General features: G+C 38.4%; 1 protein-coding gene across 3 annotated transcripts in view; it reads right to left on the bottom strand.

Moving 5' to 3' along the window:
• The window catches only part of CTNNA3 (catenin alpha 3), a 509,885-nt gene that overhangs the window by 156,312 nt on the left and 326,241 nt on the right, over positions 1–27,332 (bottom strand). For 2 of the 3 annotated variants that reach the window (XM_040606308.1, XM_040606309.1), the window contains one exon: positions 11,757–11,849. In XM_040606308.1, the coding sequence (XP_040462242.1) occupies positions 11,757–11,849 (93 nt within the window). Of the gene's footprint in view, positions 1–11,756; positions 11,850–15,581; positions 15,736–27,332 lie in introns of all 3 variants that reach the window. The other variant, XM_040606311.1, reaches the window with a different exon arrangement.

Genomic DNA, 27,332 nt, shown 5'->3' with positions numbered 1-27,332 from the left:
GCTGCTCAGAAAGCACAGAACACAAAATTTTATCGAGCCTTAAGCAATGCATTCTCAAATGCAAATTTTAACGTCCAAAGCAAGTTCTTGAAATAGAAGGCTAAAATATTCCTCAAGACCTGCTGATATATGAAAGAAAAATGTTTAAAAAAGGTTCAAAACTAGTTCTATTTATATTGTTTCATTTTTTACGTTACACACAAAGCCATAGTGGAAGGCATACCTTCAACAGTGCTCCATCCAGAACTGGAGCTCTGCTATCTTCATTTAAGTATAACATTAAATTGAGAACAAAGTCTCTTGATATAGCAATGCTTTTTAGAGATGAAAGTTTTTTCTGTTTTCGTAGGCTGTGTAAATGCTCCATCACAGTATACCAACTACACCAGTATAAAAATTGTCAGCACTGGTGATAGCTGAGTTTGCTGACCAAACTGGTGTAAGCCATACTGTCAACAGCACAAGTTATACTCATACAGCTACAGTACAGCTTTCCAGAGTGCAGGCATAAAGGAAACTCTCCATAGGAGTTCACAGTCTTGGGGCTTGATCTTGAAAGGCATTCAGCATTAAAAACCTGTGTCTCAATACAACACCCATAATTATCAATTAAGTTAGTTGCATACTGATATTACAGTATAAGAATTACACTTATGTTTTTAGCGTTCTGTTTATTGGATTTCATATCCAAGTAAATCTTTAGCCCAATTTATAGTGCACTGCATATAAAACAGAAAGGTCCTTATGGGCTATTCATTCATGTAGCAAACTTTGCAGAGATAAATTACAACTGCAATGGAACTAGATGTGTATATTCTCTATAGTACATCCTCTTACTATTAGTGGTTAATTAAGGTAAACATCCTTGACCCAGGGCAACTACAACCATCCTGCTATCCATGCCTAGTCTGATTTCCTGGGTATCAGAAGTTATGTGGTTTAATAGTTCAATTATTTGAGGAAGTTAACTGAAAGGGACAGTTACAATTCAGACTGAACAAGGTAATTTAAGACTGCAGTCTATTTAAGATCCTAGCAGAAAAAGATGTGGACAATATATTAGGGGAAAAAAATGTGAAAGCCAGCAACACTAAGGTTTCCATAGAGCTTTTAACAAATGCAAAATGTTGCACAAGTTGTCTGTGTAGCCTAGCCAACCCTAAGAATAGTCCTGAAAGCACTATGAACCCACAATGTGTACACAATGCCATCACCTCATCTGAAGAACTGAAAATTAATTTCATCAATTCATTCTGTGAAGGTATACAGGAGAAGTACAGGCTTGAGAAACAACAATGAAAACAAAACACTTGAAAGACACAGTAAGATCTGGGAGCTAACAGATTAAGACAGCATCATGAGCATTACACAAATGCATCATGACAAATCAGGTATATTCTATATATTCAGGAACAAGGTGGGACTTCAAGAGAATTATTTCCAGTAATATTTTATATTAATGGATTTAGCCCACAAGAATCAGCATCATATGATTTTGTCACAGCAGCAGATTTCAGTTACATTCATACAGATAAAGTGGAATACTGTTCCTTCAAGGGAATAACTGTTTGCTCAGGGATACACATTTCCATATATAAGAGCATAAAACTATCACTAACACTGTGAAGATTTTACAGGTTCCTCCAAAACAAATATTTTGTCACACCACCAGATGTTACACTGAAGTAGCTGCAAAATGAAGCCAATATAACAACACACTTTCTCTGTCCCCTTGATAAAACTGTAGTCCCAAAGATCCTCACCACTTCATTTTGAGGGATTTGTGTTGGTGGTTTGTTTTCTTGCCCTACTGAAGTATTTCCCACCAGGAGTTTCAAATCACTTTTTTCCACAATTCCCTCAAGTAAAATCGTCTGCAGCCAAACAAAAAACCAAAAACAACAACAAAAGACCACCACCAAACATCCAAACCCAGAAGGAATTAAGAAAATGGTGGAAAGTGAAAACAATGTATTATCAATGTTTTAGGAAGAAAGCGGGACATTCAGGCAAAGTAAGTATTTCTACACTTCCTCCTCATTTTCATTTTCTGTCCTGTATTTTGCCTACACAGTCTGTACACCCGATGAGCTAAAAGAAGTGCAGATGGCAATGCAAAACCCTCGTTACTTTCCAGACAGTGAGCATAGTTAAGGGCAGGTAATGAGAAATTAAAATAAAATCTTTTCTCCCCTCTCCTTAGGAAGGAATCTTTATTCCTCTGTTATGATAAGAAGAATTTCTGAAGCCCAAGTACAGTGACTCATTATCATGAAATTGTGTCCCCACACATCATTTACATTATGATCCTGTAAAAGAGGAGCCCAACACTACCTAAACGGTGTGTCACCCACCATCAAATGATTACTTTTTCCCTCCCACATTGCTGGTGCTATTTTTCTAATGCCTTTTTTCTATTTTCCACATGCAGAAAGCCCAACAGAATATTTACTTAAAACAGGATCAAGAAAGAGGCAAGCTATTGCCTCCAATAGAAAGATGTACCATTAAGGAAGTAAGAAATGGGTTGATTTTTCAAGTGTTACTAATTGTTTACACACGCCATGATTTAGATACAGGTAAAACAGATGTTTGAAGGATGCAGTGTGTTATGTAGAAAGAGTTCCTAATAAGAACATCTTTCCCAGAACACTAGGCATGTATGGATAATAATTCTGCCTTAGATATATGATCAACCATCAACAACAGTCTACTTTCTTCAAGATCAGCAACGCTACAGTAGAACACAGTTAGTGTGACTGCAGTTATTAATTCAAAATTAATTTTGCATTTTCCCAGAAAAAGCGAAAAGCAGACAGAAGTGGTATATTGAGAAACACAGGTGCCTTATTCCTATTTTATGCATAAATATAAACATGAGTTCACGTCTAGCTAGCACATCACATCACACAGCAATTTCCAAAGAAATCAGAAAGAAATTTCACTTAAAATTATACTGTTTAAAATAGTAGTGACAGCTTCAGGGCAGTAAGTGAAGATTTTTCTAACTCAGAAGAGCAAATGAGACTGCATCAGTATCAACAATAAAGCACAATAATTTAAGAGATACAGGAACCAAACTGGTGCTGTACTTGCTACTTCTACTATTACTTCCAAAGCTGTTCTTACTGATACATTTCCTAATGCTTTTTAATTTAGAATTTTTTAGAAAAGTGGAGAGTTGAATTGCCAGATATATTTTGTGGTTATCATTCTGCAAATATAACATTGAAAATCCACTTGCAGACCACATTACCTCTCTTCGTCTTCTTTAATGACATTTTAACATTTTACTTTCCAGGAAGAAATCATGAAAACACAAGAAGGGCAGTCAACTGCTGCTTTGAATTTTATATTACTTCTACAGAAACCATTTAAAAGGTCAACTTAAAAACTCAGAAACTCATCAGAAACATGAAACCACCCAAAATTTCTAAGATTGACTTCTTCACGCTTCTCCAGGTCAGACACTTCCCTCAGAGACATACCAGAATTTCCCCAAATCACTGAAGTCTGACCCTGCATCAGTGACAGGGAGAATGTGGGTGTGCAGGGGAAGGGGGTGGGAATTATTGTGCCTTTGCTTTCCAAGCTTGTGCAGAAAACACTAGAAAATGGCAAGCTTCTTCCTTACCACATACAAGAACATGGACCATGCAGTCCCACCCTGTCAAGTGCTGCAGCTACCTCAAACTTATCTCTACTTCATTCACTTTCCTTGGTGCTTGCCAGACTAAGTGCTTGCATCTGTTCCCCACCATCTACATCATCAGCCACCTTCAGGCTGCTGAAGCACTCATAAGGATCCCATCAGACTTCCAGTATGCCAGCTGAAAAACATCTCAGAATTAGGTAAAAAGCTTATGACAGTGATATGCCCAAAGCCATAGAACAGTTATGCCAGATGAAACCACGTATCAATGATTTTAGCTGCTTGCTTCAACAAGAGGAATCATTCCCTTGTCAACCTATGCTATTGATACCTCTCTGTTACTGCATGCTATTAGCTATTTACATACTCTGCTCTTTGTTGTTGTTTGCCCCTCTCTTCCAAAAACCATACAGAACTACGTTTCTTAACAGTGGTATTATTTTTCTGTCTTGCCCTACTCTAAGCTTTCCTACTGTATGACCACCCTCCTCCCCAGATGCAATAGGCTTCTTTTATCACAAGTTTCTAATAATGTTTTATTGCCTTTCTTTCCTTCCCTGGCATTCTACCGCAGGACTGTCACCAACAAAATGTGGCATCTCAGGAAAACTTATAAATCCAGAAAAAAGGATGAAGCTGAAGAGATGAAAAAGAAATACCTTTCCAGGAAAAATACTTTCAAGTTTTAAAGGCACAGGGAAAAATAAATTGTTTATAAAACATTCATAGCACTTTGGTGCAGTATCAATCTACGGCAAACACACTCCAGAAACTCAATCATTCTCCTGTCTTATGTCCACTACCTACAGGTGGGGCAAGCAGAAGAGAAGATAAACCAGAACAGCTTCTGTATTGCTAAAGAATTTGAGGCTACTCAGGGCTGGTATTTTTATTTAATATTATAAACTGATAATTTGTGGAGGATTCTATTCTAACACAACAGACACTGAAAGATTAAATTTAAGATTGAAAACCTCAAGGAATTTTGTAGTTAATTATTCTCTCTCCAAGTACTACCATAAAACAGCCAAGCAGTCACAGCCAACATAAGACTTTCAGGGGAATCTAAGAGTCATAGTATTTTACTGTTTTTCCCTTCAAACTGTTTATTGCAGAAGTTCAAGCCAAAGCAAGTATCTAGTTAAGTCTATTTGTGTAACACCATAAAGCATTAGCCCTTCCAATGCATTTTGGTGGCCCACCGCTTTAGGAGTCCATAGTACCCCAACCAGCTAAAAATGCCACATTTTATCATCTTTTTAAAACAAAACTCAGTTTCCACAAACAGAAAAAGGTAACATCCTACAACTACTCATGTCAGTAAATGATGCTAGAGGATATGAGAAAGGTTTTCTTCTTCGTATCGTTTTCAGTCCTTGTCAGATAGCCAGACTGCAGACTGGAGCACAGCTGCTTTTATGTGTGTTCCTTTTCTGCAGATCACCTGTCACAATAAGACTGCAGCGTTCTGATGGTACAAAGGATCACCCATCCAAATAGGATAGTGTATTATTATGATACTTGAGGACTAGACCAACAACTTTTTCCATGCAGTGTCTCCCAGTAGCCATTAACACCTATCTACTAATACTGAAAACAAACATTAACTTCTAATACCAAAGCTGTGCCACTGTCAGTTCAACTTGGCACTGGTCTGCATTGCAATCAAAAGCAGTGGCCTGCTTCTCCTGACTCCTCTTCCCTCATTCCTTCCCTGGAGCCAGCAGGCAGTATTCGATCATTCATTCAGCCATATGGCAAACACCATCAGGCAACTGACCTGAATGAAAACTAACCTTACTTCTTTCCCAGGTTAATTCTCAGCTGCATCAGTTTCCTGATCCAGACTGTTGAATAGCTGTATGATTGCTACTGTTAGTCACAAGGGAAGGAGGCAGAAATAACAGCTTGAGAATAAGGAGGGAGATCAAGTCTCTAGCAGCACTGATGATAAATGCCAGATTAAACTGGCTGTGGAACAAAGATTTAAGAGAAGGAATCAAAAAGAAATGTTCAGACTACCATAACTATCAAGATTAATGACAATTTATCCAGTAACTAAGCAGCACTGCATGTGTACTTCACTAAGATGGTGAAAACCTACATGAAAATGTATCTCTTCAACAAATATCTTTCTTTTAATTTTAGAAATATTGTTACTAAAGCACAACAGGTACTTTTAATTAATCTCTCAATTGAAGCTGGAGATGGTACTTAAGAAGATGTCTGATACTGCAGAGATACTAACATCTGTTTTCTCTCTTTTAAAGCAGATGGTAGAGAACTCACTGATTTACCATGTTCTCTCCAATACTTCTGCCCTTACACAAGACTGCTGTATTTGAAGAAAATTGTATTAAGGTAGATAAAAGGAGATCCCACACAGTTCAACCAAGAAGATGAAACAATTGTGGTTATTAAAGTGATATTGGTGAAGAGTTTTTATAAGGCTAATAAAAAACTCCTTCAGGGTCCCCTACCATTTAATGTACCAGAACAAATAACAAAATGGATGATTGATTTTCTCTCATGAAAAAGTAAATATACAGGAAATGTAAATTGCTAGCTTCAAAAATCTACAGCATCATAAAATATATAATTAAACTCCAATACTCGAAAAATGTAACACATCAGAAGGTGCAGCCCACTTACAAGCTATCAAGTCTCACTTCTGCAAGTGAGAGTTTTTAAGTTTGCTCAATACAGCACCTACTTCCTAGAAAATAACACAGAAGAACATAATATCCATCTATCTGTATCAACTTGAAAGGGCTAAACAGTTTCAGTGTAAAATGAAACTTAGCTCAAAGGAAAGACTAAATCCCCCTACTACTTTTTAATAAGGAAAACACACAATTTTCTGAAGATGATTTTATAGGACATTAAAACATAAAGCTGGAGCAAAACTTAGAGGAAGCATAACAAATTTATGATCACAGTTTTAAGAAAGAATGCAGAGAATGTGCAAGCCTTGCTTGGAAATTAGAGCTTCCCAGTTGAGTGTTCGTATGCATGGGGCAGACTGCTGTAACTGTTAGGCTGCTGAAGGCTTTAATACTACTTTGCACTGAACTGTAGGTGTAATCAGTGTACTCTGGAAGAGGACAGAATACAAGCAGCTTGTGGACTGGATTGGTGCTTTGTCTGGATTTCTTCGAAGTATGTCAGAGATCAGTGCTCAGGTAACCCCAGTCAATACATACCACATGTTGTCTGTTCCAGTCTTCCACCAGCAGGGCTGTAGAAGAGCAATAGCTGCTTTCAGAAACAGTTATCAACAGGACTATTTTGACTGTTGGCCATGTCAAGCCTGCTACTAGCTAACTGCAACTGGTATGTACTGGTTTTAAGTTCTGTAACCACCTCAGCTAAACAAAACTGACATATCCTGAGTCAACCATTAATGGAGAGACACAAACTAGAGCCACCAGTTAATAGGCAGATGACACTTCATGCTTCTGCACACACACCTGGGTTGGGAAAAATTAAGGGTTTATGGGCCAAAAAAAGAGGCTGATGAATATCCTGGCTAGAGAAACAATCCTGGAAGTGAGGAAAGACCCTGGAGGTCAGGAAAACATGTAGAGACAAATACTGTGAGACACCTAGGGACCTTAAAACAGTAAAATTAAGACAGCTGATTGCGAACAGATGTATAGGACAAAGCTACCCTAACTTTCGCCCAACCTTCTGGGACTAGCAGCAATCTCCCTGCTGGAAAGGGAAGCTGAGACCTAATGAAAATACCACTATGGGGGAAACAAATGAGTGAGTGTGTTGTATCATCAATCAGATTAAAACCTGATCTCCCTGGTTCTTAAGTAAACCCATAATACCCAGATCTACTATGGGTTGTAACACTGTCTTGCTTGTGACAAAGCTTCTGGCCTACCACAAGGTGCTTGTTCTTTATCATATTTACCCAACAAATGATAAGTAACAGGCACTACTTTTTAGCCAACAGCTCTAACAGCTCGAATACAAAGGGAAGACTCAGGCAGAAAGCATTCTCAGAGCCAGTATCACTATCTGAGCATCTACGCTTCACACTGGGAGTGACCGCAAATTTAACTGGCTCAGCATGCATTTCATATCCACTGAATCAATGTCTTCCTCATAATACATTCTGCATCAACAACAGCTAGCTATAAAGGACATTTATGTCTTTGCAAACTTCCTCCAGCAGCTTAGGAACTAGTTCTGAAATATGCTGTAATATCTGCTTCAGGTTCTGATATATTCCTGGTTAGATGCAAGTTAAGAAGAGAAATGAGGTTACAGCTGCCTACACATTTAAAATAGCTGAAGATACAATCACTTTCTCTTTTTTTTAAGGCTGTTTTCCCTCATCTCCACTTTTGTTTTTTAAACACAAAGAACAACTCAACCTCTAATGGGTTTCCTGTTAGACAGATTTCCTTCTCACCTAATAGCTTTATAACTACATGGTTTCTCTCTCTCAATACTTACGAGAAAAACAGAGCTCACTAAAAATACTAAGATCTGAGGTTCCAGTTATACCAGTGTATATCTTGTCTTTTTTAAAATAGCTGATACAAATATTGCATAAGATTGAATGTTTTTTTTTTAAATTACCGCTAAACACAGATTAAGCTAACATTCATGTGTTTTTCCTGTGTTCTGCTTGCTTTCGTGATGTACCAGAACAGTTGTGGCTCACTGCAGAACTAACCAGTCTGCGCCATCTCACTAACTAGTAAGTAGCAAGCTCTAGCGAGATGTCACCTTCAAAGGAAGCAAGCCTGAAATTTGCTTTTTCAGGCATGGTTCTTCCAAAACAAGCCCAAACCTCCTGCTTCTTAAAACTCTCCAGGGATCTTTATGCTTATAAAAAGGCTTTAGCCAGGGCCCTCTGACATGCCAAAGCTCTTCCCAGCTGCTGCATTGACACTAGTCACTTCTGATCTCCACTTTGAAACAACTGTTCCAGCTTTAGGCTCGAGGTTATTCTTCCCCTCAAAAATATCAGTTCAGGATCTGTTTGCATTAATGCTCCTGGCACTCCCTGGCTTCCATTCCCTCACGGAAGAAAACACCTTTATGTCTCATTATGTGCATCACAGCACTTCCACTATGTATGCTTCTAATAAATGGGAGTTTCAGGGAGAACCTGAACGCCATCTCCTGCCTCAGCTCCTGTTCAACCTTGATTCTCTGCTCGACACCAACACCATATCCTTGCCCCAGGTTAAGCTGCATTATCTAAGGCCTTCAACTCCATCCAAGATGAGATCAATGGCTTCCTTCTCACCTCCTCCCTCTGTCAGAGCCTGCTGCAGAACCCATCCTTATTCCACAAGCTTATCCCTCAGCAGAGCTCCCCAGCCCAGCAAAAACAGAGGCCAACCTTAAGGGAGGTAAGGAAAGACAATCCAGTACTAACACAAAAGCCAGGTCAAATAACAGGCTATATCCTCCTTATACACAAACACACATGTTTTTCTAGGTCTTTTCTCCCTTTTCCTCTTCTTGTTGGCCTGCTGTGCCAGACATAATTGTTGAACCACTTGAAAGCTTACTAGCCTGTAAAAATGTAAAACCCTACCAAAAATTAAGACAGAAAAGCCAGACCCTTGTCTGCTAATCTCTGGTTTCCTACATTTAGGATATTTTTCCATCTCTATATTGACAGGTTTACCATCTATCAGGTATCTTTGCCTATTCCAGACGACTAATTATTAGAGGAACCACAGACTTCTTCAAACATGCCACTGTATTAGCAAAAACAGCTCTACAGATTTATATCTGTGCTGTTCAAAACCACTCATTTGCTTCTGTGGGTTCTTTTCCTTTTCTTTCATTCTCGTGCACTTCATGAGATCATGATTTGATCTGCACACCAGGAAAGTAACATGGATTCTCGCACAGAACAAGTGACATTGTAGATTTTACCTACTTGACAACACTAAAAAAAATTCCCCCAACCAAAAGCTAGTAACATGAACAGAAATAATTCTACCTTCATCAGAACCTATGCTAGCAGCTCTTCATTTCTTTATTCTATTAATTATTATTGACTTTATATTAAATATATATAAAACTAATTTCTCATGAAGTATTCATGAAGCTTCAGGAACAACAGGCATTATGTGTTTTCAATCAGCTCTAATATACATGCCTAGCTTATTTCATGTATTGAACAGTAAAAATATTTGCTAATAATCTCACTTGAGATAAAAAAAATAGTCAAGAGTTCAGAATTAACCCTCTACATTTTAACTACAGTATAATTAATATAACATAAGCATAAAGGCTTTTCTCCAGGGTTTGCCAATTCTCTGTCTGTTCCCCAGTGCTACATGGGAAGTTTTGCTTGGTTTTGCTGCTGCGTTTTTTGGTTAGTGTGTTTGGGGTGTGAGGGTTGAGGTTTTACTTTCTGTTTTCAGATTTTAATCCAAACTAAGTGATTCCCCTCAAGAAACATATTTTTCAGAACACATAAAACCCCATTTTTTACTCCAAAGATTTAAGAACATTGGGAAGTTCTACATGCAAATTTCCCCATTCCAAACTCTAATTGATATGCCCTGCAGGGATCTTCAGAGATAAGTCTTTCCCCTGTGGAGGCATTTTAAATGATACGGCATAATCTGATTTACTGTAAAATGCAGGAGCCTTATTCTGCTATTTCTTACTTAAATAAAATGTCAGTTTCTTTCCCAGGGAAAGGTCCTTATCTAAGAAAGCAGCAAATCCTGCACAATGAACATACCGTTAATAGTAATACAATCTTATCATGTGCATGCCACATTCTCTGTTTAGACAGATGTACAATCATCAACTAATGCACCCCTGGTTTACCTTGAGGTTAAAAAAAGCGGGGAACAAACAAGAAACTTCTACTTTATGATAGGAAATTAAGTTAAACTTAATCAAGTTAAATGGCTGTGGAGAAAAATCAATATTTTAGTCAAAATTAGATTTCAGGAGTTTCTGGTATCAGATGCAATACTGCAAGTGTAGGTTTTCAATTAAAAAGCTACATCTGGATCATAATAATGTATTCAAAGGTGCACTTGTACCCCTGGAGAAACTAAGAAACTGGAAGAAGCTATTCATGAATTCTTACAAGGCAGCAACCGTCTTATAAAACCAGTAACACATTAAATCAAATAGAGTGGGACGTGAAACACAGAACTGCAGAAGTTATAAAAATAGACATTGAAACTGAATGATTCAAGAGAAGACACTGATCTGTGGTATTTTCAGAATATCCCATTTCCTTGACACAAGTTTCTTTTTCCCCTGTTGCATTTACTCAACAAGCATAAAAGGGACTTCTCAAGGTTCAATTGAACATATTATTAACATTTCCTCTTTGCCTTCTATTTCAAATATATTTACCATTCACACACAAAAAAGTGTAAGAATATTTGGGCCACTGTGTAAACTACAGTTGTTCTTCAAAGACCTAATGATCTTGAAATTATGCAGCATCGGGGCTGAAACACTCAGATCAGATTCACACAAACGAGTATAATCTTTGCCCTAAACAGATATAAGTGCAGTTTTTATGTCTCTGTAATTCTGAACATGACAAGAACAGAGCCAATACATTTTTAATAAGATATTAATTTCCAAAACTTTACCTGTAACTGCTGGTTTTCATTCATCTGCTTAAGACAAAAGCTTAAGTTTTTTGATTGGTGATAATCAGAAAAATTCATACTTTAAGATTCACATATACAAAAGCCAAACTGAGTGGTAATAACTTTTCAAGTTAAAGGTCAAAATATGTATTGCTTTCTATGAGTAAAAATACAACTTGCTTATGTCACACTTGATTCAATTAGGTTTAATTTCAGAAACAGATCAGCACATTTCTTATATTGTATTTTTTTCAGCTTTCTCAGATTCTCAATCAATACAGACAATTAACAATTCCTATGTTAACCACTAAGAACAAATAAACAAATTACCTATTTGCCCTTGATTTATTATTTTGTCTCCGTTTACTACATCAAGCTGTGTGAATGGCATCTGAATTCAGATTGAAGGAGCATGACTAAACCTCTATGTTGTGTGACAAAAATACAGTAAATGCTTAGTGCACTGTAATGGGAATTAACTGAAAAAGTCATACCTGTGGGCACAAAGTCTCTATGTGATTAGCTGCCATTTGGACAATTTTCATTCCATCTTCATTTGTTGACAATGAACAAGCAAGATTAGCCACCTTAAATAAACAAACAAATATTTCGTAAGCAAGTATTCATCCCCAGACTCTCAAACTTGCCAAAAAACATCTCTGCTAGAAAGCCTTCATTATTTGGGGGAATTAATTTGTCAAAGAACATATCTGAATAAAGAAACATGGGTGGGGTGGTGGGGTGTAAAAAAAAGAAGGAGCAGCTGTGGTAAGGGGTGACAGTACAGGAAGTCTGATAACCTATCCCCAGTTTAGGTTCAGCACATAATAGTTGCAGAGTTGTTTTGGGTAACATCAGGAAATTTTAAAGATTCTAAGGCTTTAGCTAGATTACTTGTAGTTGTGCCTGTTAATTTATCAAAGCCCTTCAAACCATGTCCAACCTTTTAATTTTTTAAAAAACTTATTTTTAAGACCTTAAAGATCAAATAACATTTGCTATGATTTGTTGTAATTAAACACTGAATGATTTATGCCCTATGCTATCCACAGATTATTATTTTAATTAGTGGTACGGTTTTCTACTAAAATAAGTTGTATCAGTGCAACTTAAACTGAAAATGTATAAGGAAACTTGAAATCTATGAAAGAACAAATCTATCTTCTTTTTTATTTTACTATACACCGTGGAGATACAGCTTGCTTTAAATGGAAAACTGCTCTTCCATGACACTCCACAGTTCAACAAGTTTGAAGAGATGAAAGAAAAAAGAAGCACTCCAGCTCGCTACAACTCAACATCAACAGGCTGTAACAGACAGGCTTGACAAAGGCACAAGAGAGGTCTGGATACTGGGATTCAGTAGATCTTTTCATCCTGCTGAAGTCATGTAATATCCTTATGTAAACTACTACACACTTGCCAGTCTTCATAGCCTTCACTGAAGTAGCTGCATTACAGATAGATCACTCCAGTGTTAATGTAGATCAGTAACTGCCTGAGAAATAGACCTCTGTAGTGCTGCAAATACCAATGTAGATATAAACACAGGTGTATGTAATTAATTTGCAATTATTCAAATCTCATGCAACAAGTTCTACAGTGTAGCTGCTGCAAAATAAAAGCAAATCTTGAAAAATTATCAATATTTCAGGACACTATTTCCACAAAAGAATGATAGTTCAATGATGATCTATTATCAAAGGCTTTTATTATTCTTACTTAATTGATACAAATAATTACAAGGAATTAGTGCATAGCCAAACTACTTTTCCCATCCAAAATTCAGAAGAGACTAAGACAGTTTCTGAAGAAGATGAGGACTAGACTGCATGGCCTTCCATGTGCCTACATACAAATACTTCACGAACATATCCCTGGTACTCCAATACAACTCACTGGTTTCCCACCTACTTCCAGTCAATTGCTATAAAGATGTGCCAAGAAAGATTCTTCAGAAAGGTGTGAAAATTTGCAACAGCCAATTCCATAGAGCCATATATTGCTGGAGGTAATAAAGATAATGTAATATCCTTCCTACAGACAAAAATGTTCCAAATCCATTAAAAGCCTCAGGACAAGTAGAAGTTCACGTGCAAAGTGAGACTGCCTCTTCACTCTGAGATGACCAAGAGGTCTTACCATGTTGATTCCACTGAAAAGGAAGAGGAAAACACAATTCTGTTGGTAATAGTCCTTGTGAGAGACATTCCAACTGTTACTCAAGGATGCACGATAGTGGTTTAAGAAAGAATCCTGGTTCAGAGTTAACTCCAAGATGAGAACACATATGCAAAGCCAAATGCAAAAGCGAGACCTTCAGTAGCAAAAGAGTAAATAAATCTGCCTCACCACTTGTTCCATACTCAGCTGAGAACAGCTGTACTGTTCTACTGTCCGCACTGCAAAATCTTGATTAAATGCAGACCCAAAGGTGTTTTTTTTCAGTCAAGTTCACTGCATTAACTCCCCAAAACAATATTTTCTAGGGAACAGGTAGTCTGACATCTAACTACATTCTGCTCATATGAATATACTAAATGAAGCACTATGTTCTTTAGATATGATGCCCCCTGCTCCACCAAAAAGAGCTCTTAATTCACTTATAATGTAAATCACTAAGAATGACTAATTTTTTAATTCCAAGAAAATGTGTGTTTCCTCTTCATAAAGACTTGTTATTCTTCACAGCAAATATCTGCTGTCAAGAAATTTTTTTCCACTGAGGAAAGACCTTACAAAGTTCTGCCTACCCTAAACAAGGTCCTTCACCACACTGCAGGGTATGCCCAGAAATATGTTCTTTGTAGTTTTTCAGCATAGTGTGAAGAGCTCAGTGGCAACCCAGTTGCTCCCACTGATAACCCTACAGAAATTCTTAAGACCATGCTGCAAGTGCATATAGCCTTGGGTGATGAATGCTCTGTTCATATTTAAGTGTTTGGAATAAACTCTTGATCAAAAGCAAGGGAAAACAATGACATGACTAAAATAAAATCTGACATGTTTCAAATCAAGAAAATTTAACTTGTGTGTCACAAGATTTCAAATACAGTCTTTACTAGAAATTTTAATATACCAATCCTGTCATTTTGCCAGTTTGGGGGTGGGTGGGAGGGTGTTAATGCACATAATAAACATCTGAACAAAAACCTATCGGTGCTCCTCAAACCCAAGCATGACTATTTCTTATCCATACCTTTTAAGAACACTAATTATAAACACTGTCACTTTAACACTTATATGAATTTACCAAGTCACTAACATGGTGACTGTAACGTAGAGGGTTAAAAAGGCCTAAACCAAGACGAGGAACTTGCTTTGCCAAAAATTTCACAAAAGGCAAAGCATCAATGACCTTCTGACCCATCAAGCTTTATCTTTGTAACCTGAAAAGATGGGCACCAAGTACAAACAAAACTTGGGGTGGGGAGACAGGGTAGGGGGAGCAGACAGATAAGAAACAACAACAGACACAAATACAATACAGCAATCCATCAAGGAAGAGATTCATGCTGAATAACCACAGTTCAGAAGATATTTCATTTATAGAAGACAAATTGAATACTGAACTGAGGAGAAATTCAAAATTCAGCATTACAGCAGTCAAAGTTGATAAAAATTATATACTCAAGTTGATTTTAACAGTTAGTCTGCTCTCCTCCAACTATTAATGAAAAAAGGTACTTACATATTCTTTGCTTCTAATTTTGTAGTACACTGAACTACTGCCTACAAGTTTATTGTGTTCTTAGCTTGTACTACACTAGCCTTTATTCATGAAGCCTTAAAAAGTCTTCCGAGGAAAGTGCCTGCTCATACAAAAAAAAGTCATGGAAAAACTAGGAAGGAAGGTCACCAATAATCACTCTATACTTTTTTAAGGAAAAGACTACACTGATATATGTATGTCTACTAGTCATTACTGCACTTTTACATCCATTAATGATGACTATCTACATTTTTATGAGCTTAATAAAACTCACACAGACTAACAATTGTTTGGAGTGCAAAAACATATTCCTGTGGACTGAAAACTTACCTCCAATGGGCAATAAAGTAATGTCACAATGTTGCTTGCTTTCTGACCCATTTTGTACTGTAAAACTTAATTTCTTTCCATAACAAATCAAAATAGTAATACTGAGCTATTTATAAGCTGCTGGGAGAGTTCATGTGTTATTTTTGCATTCTTTAAGATACTTCAGGTCAAAAGTTACACTATTACTTTAATTCTTATTATTTTTTACTTTTGTGGTAATAAAGTTAGAAACTGTACTCAAAAATACATTTAAGATTTATTATGTGGCGTTCCCTACCTCTTTCAGCTTTTCACCTTCCACTCTTCCAGAAAGATTCTTGAACTGCTAATTTAACTACTGTGGGGCACTACATATCTGCAAGCCTCTTCACTCATCTTTTGGTTCCTTTTGCACTTCTCTTAATTTTGCATGTCTCTGTCTTTTCCATGTTCTGCAGAAATGAATTACATAGTACTGCATTAATACCATAATCACTACTGATTCAACAAAATTAGCTCTACCTTGTACACCAGAGGCTTATCACTGCCCCTGTTCATCTGTAACCAACCACCTTGTTAACATCAAGAATCTCCTCAGAGTATTATGTAACTTTAGATGTTTCCTGTAATATTATTTGTCAAGCATGCTACAGATTCTATTTCAGCAATTAATTAATAAAGGGTATTTGAATACCAATGGACTACATTGTTGTCTCTGTTGTGTTTTTTTTTTAAACCAACAAATCTAGAACCCACTCAACCAGTTTATTTCAAGTTCATGTGCTCAAACAAGCCTTATCTCACACAAGTTCATTTAGAAGATTATTTTGATAAACTGGGCCTCTGCCAAAATAAAAATGGATAACAAATTAAACATAATACTCTGAGGTAAAGATGGCATACATGTAAGTGAGAATTCTGCACAGTTAACATTTCAGAAATTACTTCCTTTTCAACAAAGGTGGCAGGCTTAATGTACTTAAGAGCCCCATTAAGCTTTCTCTCCCTGCTTTAGGTAACAGTAAAGACAGCTGAAGAACTAAACTAAGGATTCCTTCCCCAAACCGCAGCATGCAGAGCCCTGATTACAACCAAAGAAAAGCAACTGTATGTGGACTGCATTTGTGCTCTGGCAACCCGAGTTAGCTGAAAACTCCACTAAATCCAAACTGTTCATAAGCATGACCTGTGTCTCATTGACAATTTTTCAAAAAATGTACCACGCACACCAGCACTAGATTTAATCCACTGGAACAGCCACAAAGTGAAATTTGATATCTGAAGAAAGGTCCTTCCCTGTCCCCAAATGTAACAGCAAGCGAAAGATATATATGTAAACTACTTGATGAAACCTCTTCTTTAGCACCTTTTGCTGAAATGTTAGCAACGGAGGGCTTTCCAGCAGTACCACACGAGTACAGAAACATAACTATCTGAGAATAGGACAAGCAAAGAACTGACTCAAACTCAACTGTTTTACTGCCTTGCCCCTACCAGTTTATTCATGCAGACAGAAAAAAAGTGTCAGTATAAAGACAAAAATTTATTTTAGCAGTAAACTTGTAGGTTATATTAAACTGGAAGAAAGCATAATTTTCAGAAAGAGAAAGTTACTGTCAAATTCTATGATCATGTAACCAATAACCAACCTCTGATTTTCCCTATCTCAGTCTAACAACAACCATGGCAAATAAGACAGCTGTTAGCCACGAGGCAAGAGACAGAATTAGCAAATTCCCAAATATATCTCAGAAGAGGAGTGATCAAAACTCACTGCCAGAATATACAGTCCTTGAGGGAACTGGCCACCACACACAGAAGTACTTCTGAACAGATTAGTAAACTGGGCTTGACTGTCTGACAATAGCAAAATCGGATAAACCTCTATCACCAGTGAAAGCCAGTAAGGATCGGGTAGATCAACCAGTTCTGAAAACAAATGCAACATTGCAAATTCCAAATATCTCATGTATTTCCCAGTTTTTAAATAAAATGACATCTTATGAGAGTAAGATTTTGAGTGTCCCACCCCCATGAACTAATCTTTTCGTATCTTCTTAGGTGTTTCAGTGTAACATTTCCAAGTATATCTTTCCTTCTGCCTGAATATTTCTTTTTTTCTTTCCTCTCTGCATGGAACCCTCTATGTCCTGCACCTAAATAACCGAGGCAAATGCAACAGATGTAGTGAACTGTCATGAGAACACTCAAGATTTCAGGCCCTTTTCCTCTATAAAACCGTAAGATCCAAACATGCATGAAAACATCCTCAATTTATTTTCTTACTAGTCATTATTCCAATATTCTATGAAACAATGTTCATTACCCTTGTCTTAAGGATTTTCCCGTTAGACTAAATAACATAATGGTTTTGTCAACTAAATACCCAGGTGTACTTGGGCGATCTTTGTTTCCCCTAGCCACAAAATCTTAAAAGAGTCTTCATGTGGTCAGAATCAAAATATTCACTTCTTTGCCTCTGACTGGTTAACTGAGATTGAAATAAATTCCAGGAGATGCAGCGTATTTCCCCCAAGATGCATACACCCTCTATTATTTAAATCAACATGAGCTAAAAAGTCTTCATATGCTAACAAAATGAAACCACACAGCTCTCACTTAGCACTTAATAAATATCAGTGGAGCAGGAGAGGAAACAGTTTTCTTTCCAGCAGTGTATTCATTTAGTTACAATGCCAGAAATTCTTTCCTATCAACGTAAATGTTTTCAATTCCTTGAAGAAGCAGGACACTTAACAAATAAAACATTAAATGACTGGGTGTGAATCAGAAATAAAAATATTGTTCACTTAACAGTTCTTAAAAGTTCTAAATAGAAGCAGTCTCCTACAAAAATTAGGTATTTATCCTTTTACAAAAAACATTAACACTTTAAGCACACTGTTCTGATGCAACACCTGGACTGGTTATACATGTGACAGATTTGCATTTTTATAAATAAAATGTCAATCACACTAAGCATAAATGAAATAATTTTACAATACACAAAAAACACATTAAGCTCTGGAAAGTTACAAAGAACAACTACTCAAATGTAGTAACAACTGTAACACAAATAGAATAAAATTGTGATATAAGGCGGGGTGGGAGTAATGCACCAACAAATCCACTGATAAGCGAAGAAAATTAAAGATCAGTGCAACAAGATATACTTTCAGAATTTAATCCATTTCAAGATCAGCCCTTCACAGAACTTTTGCCTCTGCAGAAATATCTAACATTAATACCGACCACCTGCTTTGGCAATACAGAAAGTATAGAGCTATACAGGTTGCTGGAATATGTATTTTTTGCACTAAGCAGCAATTAATCTATATTCTCGTTCATTCCCAACTATCATTAACTACTGGTAAAGAATTGCAGATGTGTGTGGTGCTTGAGCACTTAGAACCAAATCTAGGATGAGAATAATAGGAGAGTCAACAATAACATATTTATGGTTAGTTGCTGCTGACTAAAGTTTGACATGCAGAATATTAATGCACATTACCTAGAAGCATAACTGAACGCTTCAGCAACAAAAGAATGCTTTCTTCTCCATAGTTGAAAGGAAACAAGACAAGGAGATGCAAGCATACACCTTCTCAATAATACAAATTCAATTCACTGTATTACCAGAAATTACATAGCTCACATCAGCCATACAAACTTTGATACTAATTTTCACACATCCACCATTAACAGTACCTACTTTCTTTCCTGCAAGACTCAATACTGTATTACAAATTGCATATGACAAATCCAAAACCAGTGAAACTATTTATACTTTAAAAATTACTACAGAATTCAGCATGTCCAATTTCTCTTAGAAAAGTAATCTCCTTGAGACAACAAACAAAATTTCATGCTGATGGGCTGTCCTTTTGTTCACAGGGCTAAGAGCAAAAAGACTACCTTGGATACTTAACTGTGAAATTTGCGCAGCAACTTTGCATTTCCCTGTAAACACCAGAATGGAAGTTCAATGGTAACTAGCAATAACCAAAGGAGGACCAAAACATACCAACGCAATGTGTACCAACGCACAGGCCAAGAATCCAATTTCACTTTACTTGTGAAAACCCCAAATACTATCACTGACTTTGGCTGCAGTTTGCACCAAAACCTCAGATGTGTCACTGACTTTTCAGAAACAGTTTTCCTCGATATTTAACTGAATCAAATCAGTAATGCAGAATAAATGTACAAAACCATTCCACCACGTACACTAGCATACGTGGTCAGTAAACTGGGACAATACAGTAACAATAAACACAGTAATTGCTAACTTATTATTAATAGTATAAATTGATTAAGGCTATAATGAAAATCAAAATGAAAACACAGATAAAATGAACATGTAACAAAAATGGGAAATAGTATAAAGCTGCGTGCCTTTTCATACTGCGTGCCAGGAAGGATTAACCTGAAACTTCAGGCATCCTTATTGTCAATCCTGAGACAACTTCTCCCCAAAAGGGCAAAAAATGCTTTATAATAGAAGTAATTTTGCTGATACCCATGCAAAAGTATGGATGCAGGTTCTTCCATCCTCCAGAAACCACCACCAAAAAAAAAAAAAAAAAAAAGTGTCATCCAACTTTTTCAATATTTAGCTTTTATCAATATCTGAACTCGGAAAGCCTTCCCAGAGAAAGTACAAGGTCCATCTCCCAATTTAAGAGGGCAAAATTTATTGAAGAAAGCAGGTCAGAGCCTAAGGCACCTTATGTGACCCACAACCACCAGCTCTCCTCCCACCTCACACAAATAAACACCTAAGATGTGTTTAAGAATTATTTTCAAATATTGTTTTTTCAGAAAGAAAAAAGTTTCATTTCAGAGCTTGTCATGAGTTAAGTCTCTCCATATTATTGGAATCTTTCTCCATTCCTCCAACCTTTGGGACAGGACAGCACCAATTCAGTGCTAAGTGGTGTGCAACCCTTACAGCACAGTTGCACATGGAAAAACATATCTTATTTTCAGAAAAAAATGTGGGTTTATAGTTTACAATTAATTGTATGACTCATTCCCCCACCAAGCTTACCAACAGTTGAAATGTTGACAACTGCTGTTTCCTAGAATTAAAAAAACAGTAACTCAGAGGAACCCTCATAGAGAAGACTACCTTAATGATTACTAGACAGCAGTACAAAGGATACAAATGTACCTTCACATTTTCACTGTTAGTAAGACCTTTAGTCAATTCTTGTCCTGCTTCCAGTGAACAGGAGTTGAAAAATTAATATCCAGAGGAGGACTATTTTACAAATCCACCACCAACCAGCTTTAAGCACAGGGATAAGGCATAATAAAGTACAAATACTGACCAAACTACTGAAATGGTTTATCCCTCACTTCCACTGGTGAGCACCTGCTCACACAAGTGTTGCTAAAAGCTCATTATCACTTACATACAGTCCTTCAGTGCAAACAAGTCCAAACATTCAAAAAATTGAAAAAAAAAAAAATCTGGCAGCCTAGGAAAAAAGATACTTCTTAATATATTGTTTTCTGTTGTGGCCTCACAGACTGATATTGTAGATGTTATGCTGCACAAAATTAGGCCCTAAAATGACAAGGCTATTGAGCTTACTGCTGGCAAAAGAAAACACCACCTCTTAACACAGTCACTTGGTAAGAGAAAACCCACAGACGTTACTAGTTTTTAGCAGCCTGCATTGCTCTGCCCGCTGCGGGCCGCGCACCGCCTGCCCACGCCATTTTCTCCTCAGCAGCCAGCACTCAGCAACGCCTCAGCCGGGAATGGCAGCGTTCGCCTTCCGCAAGAGGAATGCACATGTTTGGCAACCAATGTTAAAAGCTCGACAGCGAAATGTGCAACTAAACCCACCCGCCCCAGCTGGGCAGGAGCCGCCGCCACTCACCCTGGCGCCTCCGAGCACGCTGCCCGCCACCACCGCAGAGCGGCCGCGGAACCTTCCAGAAAGAGCGGGGCGGGGCCGAGGCCGCGGCCTGGTGGGAGGGGAGCGGAGCGGCTGGCGCACACAGCGGGACCCAGCGCCGCCCTGGCAGGTGAGTGCACTGCAGCGGCCCCGCGTCTGAGGTCTGCGCATCAGGCCCTGCCGGGAGAGCAGGAGCGGCTCTGCATTACCCCTTCTCCTGCCACTATACACTCTTGCAAAAAGCTTGTGTCCATCTTTCTTATAAGATCCACTTAGCTACTGGAAGGCTGCTATAAAGTCTCCTGATGCCTTCTCCAGGCTGAACAACCCCAGCTCTCTCAGTCTGTCTTCATAGGAGAGGTGCTCCAACTCTATGGTTATTTTTGTGGCCCTCCTCTGGACTTGCTCCTACAGGTCCGTGTCCTTCTTGTGTTGGGGGCCTCAGAGCTGAATGCAGTGCTCCCAGTGGGGTCTCACAAGAGCAGAGAGGGAGAACCACGTCCCTTGACCTGCTGTCACAGTTCTATTGGTGTAGCCCAGGGTATAACCGGCTTTCTGGGCTGCAAAGCACACATCGCTGGCTCACATCCAGCTTTTCATCCACCAGTACCCCCACGTCCTCTGCAGGGCTGCTCTCAATCCATTAATCACCAGTCTGTATTGATACTAGGGGTTACTAGGGGTTGCCCAGACCCAGGTGCTGGACCTTACACTTGTCCTTGTTGAAACTCATAAGGTTCACAGGGGCCTACTTCTTGAGCTTATCCAGGTCCCTCTGGATGGCATCCCACCCCTCAAGCCTGTCAACTGTACCACTCAGCCCAGTGTCATTGGCAAACCTGCTGAGGGGGGCACTCAATCCCAGCGTCTATGTCACTGATGAAGATACTAAACAGTACTGGTCCCACTACAGATCCCTGAGGAGAAGGCAGCGGGAGCACTGCGGGTGGCTGCTGCCGGCCGTTTGGGTTTCTCCTCACTGAATATTAACTAACCGGACGGGAAGGCAGGCAGACTGGGTATATGTTGACACCATTTGAAAAACTTCTATACTGAAGTGAACTGAAACTTTAAGTTGGAATTTAAGACTTTGAACATGCTTGGGAAGCCTTTTATGAAATGCTCAAGTGAATTATATTTGCAGTGGCTATAAAGCAATCCATTACTCACTCATAATGAAGTATGTACATGTATATATTCCAGATAAGTTGTAAAGCAAAACAAGTGTTACACTGCTCCAGTGGTAAAAATCCAATCTGTGCCACGGGCACACAGTATGTTCTTGTGCATTACATTATCACATTATTACAGTACATTCTTACATATTCACTATCGGCTACATTTCAAATAACTTGTAAAAATATAATTAATCCTCTCACTCATTTTTACCCTTCCTTTATCCCCTAAATGAATATCTTAAGTAACTTTTATCAGGTGTATTAGTTTTCCTTCTTTTTGTGAATGGTGCCATGAGCTGCATTCCTGCAGCTGCTGTGAAAGCTGTCCACAGACAGCAAAAACCAGTGGCAATGGAGCTGGGTGGAGGTAGTCTCCTAGCTACTGTAGTTTGTATGAAGTAAATGTTGGACCAACATAAAATGTTTATGTTATCAGTGGAAGTAATAGAGTTGAAACGTTCATAAAACATTTTATAAGAAAACCTTGACTCATTTTTGCACTGTAATCTAGTCTAGGAAAGGTAAAATTGATCACAAAGGAAAACACTTAAAATCGTTTATAAGTCTTGCAACAAAAACTTCCATATAAAATCATCCAGATCTCCAAACTGCAGATTGTAATGCAGTCTGAGGCATCGTGTGGGCTCACCCTTAAGCACGTGGGCAGAATTCAAAAGTGTAGGACTGTGACCCTACTAAATACACTGAGAAACTCCTATGGAGACTATCTTGTTTACAGTAGGCTGGCCTTGAAAAAGGGTAAATGAATTCACAGCTAAGAAACAATCCTAACACACAGCAGACGTCCATCCAACAACAGAGTAAGAGATGTGGTGGTTACTAATGTTTCAAAGGACAAATCCCTGTGCAAGAAGTCTAGAATTATAACCTATAAATGATTCCTAATAAAGGGCTGACAGGGTACATGTAAATTAAGCTAAAACTCAGAATGGTGATCTGAACTTCCCATCACAAAAGTACATGGGATGTGACCAGTCCTGTCCATCAGTCTCTTTACTGGACCGGTTGGGTAAAAGAGGGCTGATTGTCTGACTGAGTACAGTTCATTAAAAGAAAACATTCCTAGATACTTTAATTCTGTCCTCCTAAGTCTAGCTAGGAGGTTCCTGGTGTCTAGCAAGACCAGCCTGTATTTTCCAGAGGAAAGTTATAGAAATTTGTCATGAACAAATGTATTTTTAATACTAGGCTAACAGTTATTTTAAAAGTTTAACATAATGATGTTAATATGCAACCTATGTGATCTCCTTGGAAGTAACTATGTTGACATTATTCCATGTTGCTTGAGTTTCTTGTTCAGGCTCTTTTACAGAGCTTCTGTAGAGGATGAATTACACCAAAGGGAAATTCCTAACAGTACGTGCCTCAGCCAGATTGTCAAAAACAAACACGACCAACTTCCCTGTTAAGTAAAGATCACTTGCCTGCCTTGTGATCAGAAATTCTAGTCTATGACTTCCCATCAGTTGTTTTCTTGATAATTCCTTAGTTGGTCTTGTTTGGTTGGGTTGTGGGGGTTTTTCAGGAGAGTTCAGTCACTATTCTTTTAATTTTATTTATGCTGTTAAGTCTGTATTATGAAAGGATTTGTCCTACTTTTTGTTCTCTTGCCTTAAATACAAGATAGTAAGATAGTTTCTCTAAGCATTGTGCAAAAATTGCAATTCAGAACAAGAACGTTTCTCAGTTATTTCAATCTATTCAAGAATTCACATTATTAAGTAGTGTTGTAAAAACCATCACCCTGGCAGTGGGGATAAAAGAACATTAGTTCAAAAGCCATTTGGCAGTGGTAAAGTAGCTGGAAATATTCCTAGAGAGGTAATTAAATTCAGCAAATATACATGTTGCTTGATCCTCTAGAAAATACTCTTAAAATCATAGAATGCTTTGGGTTGGAAGCAATCATCTAGTTCCAACTGCCATGCCATGGGCAGAAACACCTTCCACTAGACCAAGTTGCTCAAAGCTGCATCCAGTCTGGCCCTGAACACTTAGGGAATGGGCATCCAGAACTTCACTGGGCAACCTGTTCCAGTCTCTCACCATCATCATTGTTGTAAAGAATTTCTTCCTTACATCTAGTCTGAATCTAGCCTCTTTCTATTTAAAACCATTACACCCCTTGTCCTATCACTACAGACCCTCATAAAAAAAAAAAAATTAAACCTCCATCTTTTTCATAAGCCCCCTTTACATACTGAAAGGCTGCTGTAAGGTCTCCCCAGAGCCTTCTCTTCTCCAGGCTGAACAACACCAAGTCTCCCAGCCTGTCTTAGTAGGAGAGATGCAACAGCCCCCTGATCACCTTTGTGGCCTCCTCTGGACTCGCTCCAACAAGCCTGTGTCCTTATGCTGGGGGTCCCAGAGCTGAATGCAGGACTCCAGGTGAGGTCTCACAAAAGCAGAGTAAAGGGGGAGAATCATCTCCCTTGACCTGCTGGTCACACTTTTGATGCAGCCCAGGATGTGGTTTGCTTTCTGGGCTGCAAGCACACATTGCTGGGTCATATCTAATTTTTCATCTACCAATATCCCCAAGTCCCTTTCCAGAGGAAAACTAATTGCTCTCCATCAGTTCATCATCCAGTCTGTACTGGCAGTGGTGATTTCCCCAACTCAAGTGTAGGATCTTGCCCTTGGCCTTGCTGAACTTCATGATTTTCACATGGGCCCACACCTCAAGCCTATCAAGGTCCCTCTGGATGGCGTCCCTTCCCTCAAGCATATCAACTGCACCAACCTGGTGTCACCCACAGACTTCCTATGGGTGTCTTCAATCCCACTGTCAATGTCATTAATGACCACACTGAACAGTACTGGTCCCAATACAAACCTCTGAAGGACACCACTTGTTACCGATCTCCATTTGGACACTAAGCCATTGACTGCAACTCTCTGGATGCACCCATCCAGCCAATTCCTTATCCATCAAACTCTTATCTCTCCCAATTTAGCAACAAGAATGTTGTATGGAACCGTGTCAAAGGCCTCACAGAAATCAAGACAGATGGCATCTGTTGCTCTTCCCTTATTCACCAACACAGACACTCCATCGTAGAAGGCCACCAGATTAGTCAGGCGCAATTTCCCCTTTGTGAAGCAATGTTGGCTGTCTTTAATCACCTCCCTGTCAGAAATACGCTTCTACAGTTCTCTTAGACTGCGGCAAAACAACTTACAACAAAGCCTCACGTTTTAGGCTAGAAATCCTGTTTCCAAAAGAGGTGAAATTCATGTAAACCTATTATTTATGCATACACGCATACACACACATTATACATATAAGATATGTCTCTCTGTCCTCAAGAACTTGAGATCCCATTGGCCAGTTTGACCCAATAGGGTGCAGATAATCTGATAGAAGGATAACAGCCTCCAAAGATGCACTTATGACAATTTGCATAGAGAGTCACGTAGAACAATGAATATTCAGCACCTCCACCAACAGGAATAAACCTCCTCCTTCACCAGATATTACAGCAACTACGTTCCAAGGAGAAAAAAAAAACACCACAAAAAAACCAACAACAAACCCTAATAAGTACACACACTGACAGAGATATTTAGTATTTAAGAAGCACAAGCTTTAGTAAACTGATGTTAACGTTTTGATGACATGCCTTTTTTAGCACCTTCAGAATTATTCTGTTATAGGTGACTGGCTCATTACAGATCAGTACTATCAAAACTATGAGACTTTTGAGGACATAAAATGGAATCACAAGATCTAATATTCTGAGGAACTTCTAAATCTGGTTCCTGCAGTAATAAAAGAAAAAAAGTCGCTGTTACTTCATTTGTGTCAGCTGTTTTTACACTGACAGCAAAAATGTTAAACTGGGTCTGTTATGATGAGAAACCCACGTTGAACGAAGACAATTTTCCTTTTGAAGCTCCCATAACTTGTAGTATACCCTGCTTCACCGTACTACGTGGCTGACATTTCTAGCTGTTGAAATACGCCCCTCAGACATAGAAAGTCTGATAAATCTTTGGGTTGTTTATCTTTTGTTCCCTTGCTTCACACTTCTGCAATAAAGGCTGTGATTAAGAGGTTTAATGAAAATGTCATCATTTATCACCTGAAGCTCAATTAGTAATAGGAAAGTTGGGCCCTATTTGATTAATTACATAAAGGTGAAAAAAATCCCACATTATGAATTCAGGACTCACTGCAAGATGCTGGAACTTTTGTGAGGCCCAAAATAGCAAGGTTCAAAGTCGTAAAGTTTACACACACTTAGAAGTACATGCTTGACTTTAAGCTAATTTTATTGAATCCATTTTCTTAATTCACTATTTTGACCACATTAGCTCTCCATTTAAGCATTCATGTACCAGCTCCAATACATCAAGAACAAGTTACCTGTCTTTAAAGGCCTCTTCCTATCTGCCTGCCATCTCTCAATTACTGTTGTCAGGCTTCTTCTGTGAGAATTTAAAGAGTTTTTGCATTTAAAGCATTTGTGCATTTTTCCTCTGTTGCCTTTCATTTCAGAATTAATTCCACACGCACACACTCCAAATGCCATGACCATCTTTAGGCTTCCCTTCTGCGTGCTATCTGCAACCAACCAACCAACCAGAGCACCACCTGACAACAGAGGAGTTTTAAGCTGTAATCGTTAAGGCTGTCTATGCTGTTTATTGACAGCTGTCACATCATCTTGACGAGCAGGTCAGTTTGCTGAAGGACTCCAAGCCTTCAGCACAGAAATGAATTCCTGCTGAAATGGGAAAGCAGGGGTTTAGGACTAACTCTTAATGCCAGTAAACCCAAATTTGTGTTTCAGGCACATAATTTAAAAATTGATTTTTAAAAAGCTGCAGGAAAAAAATATCTGTAAGTAAAATGACAAAGTCTGTTTTTTGGTTTTGTAGTTAGAGTGGTATTGCTCACTACAGACCTATCTAATCACAGATTTGCTAAAATTAGCG

This window comes from Falco naumanni, chromosome 9 (genome assembly GCF_017639655.2).
Source record: "Falco naumanni isolate bFalNau1 chromosome 9, bFalNau1.pat, whole genome shotgun sequence".
Classification (NCBI taxonomy): domain Eukaryota; kingdom Metazoa; phylum Chordata; class Aves; order Falconiformes; family Falconidae; genus Falco; species Falco naumanni.
The sequence above is the reverse complement of the archived record's forward strand: the minus strand, read 5'-3'. Positions and strand labels throughout refer to the sequence as shown.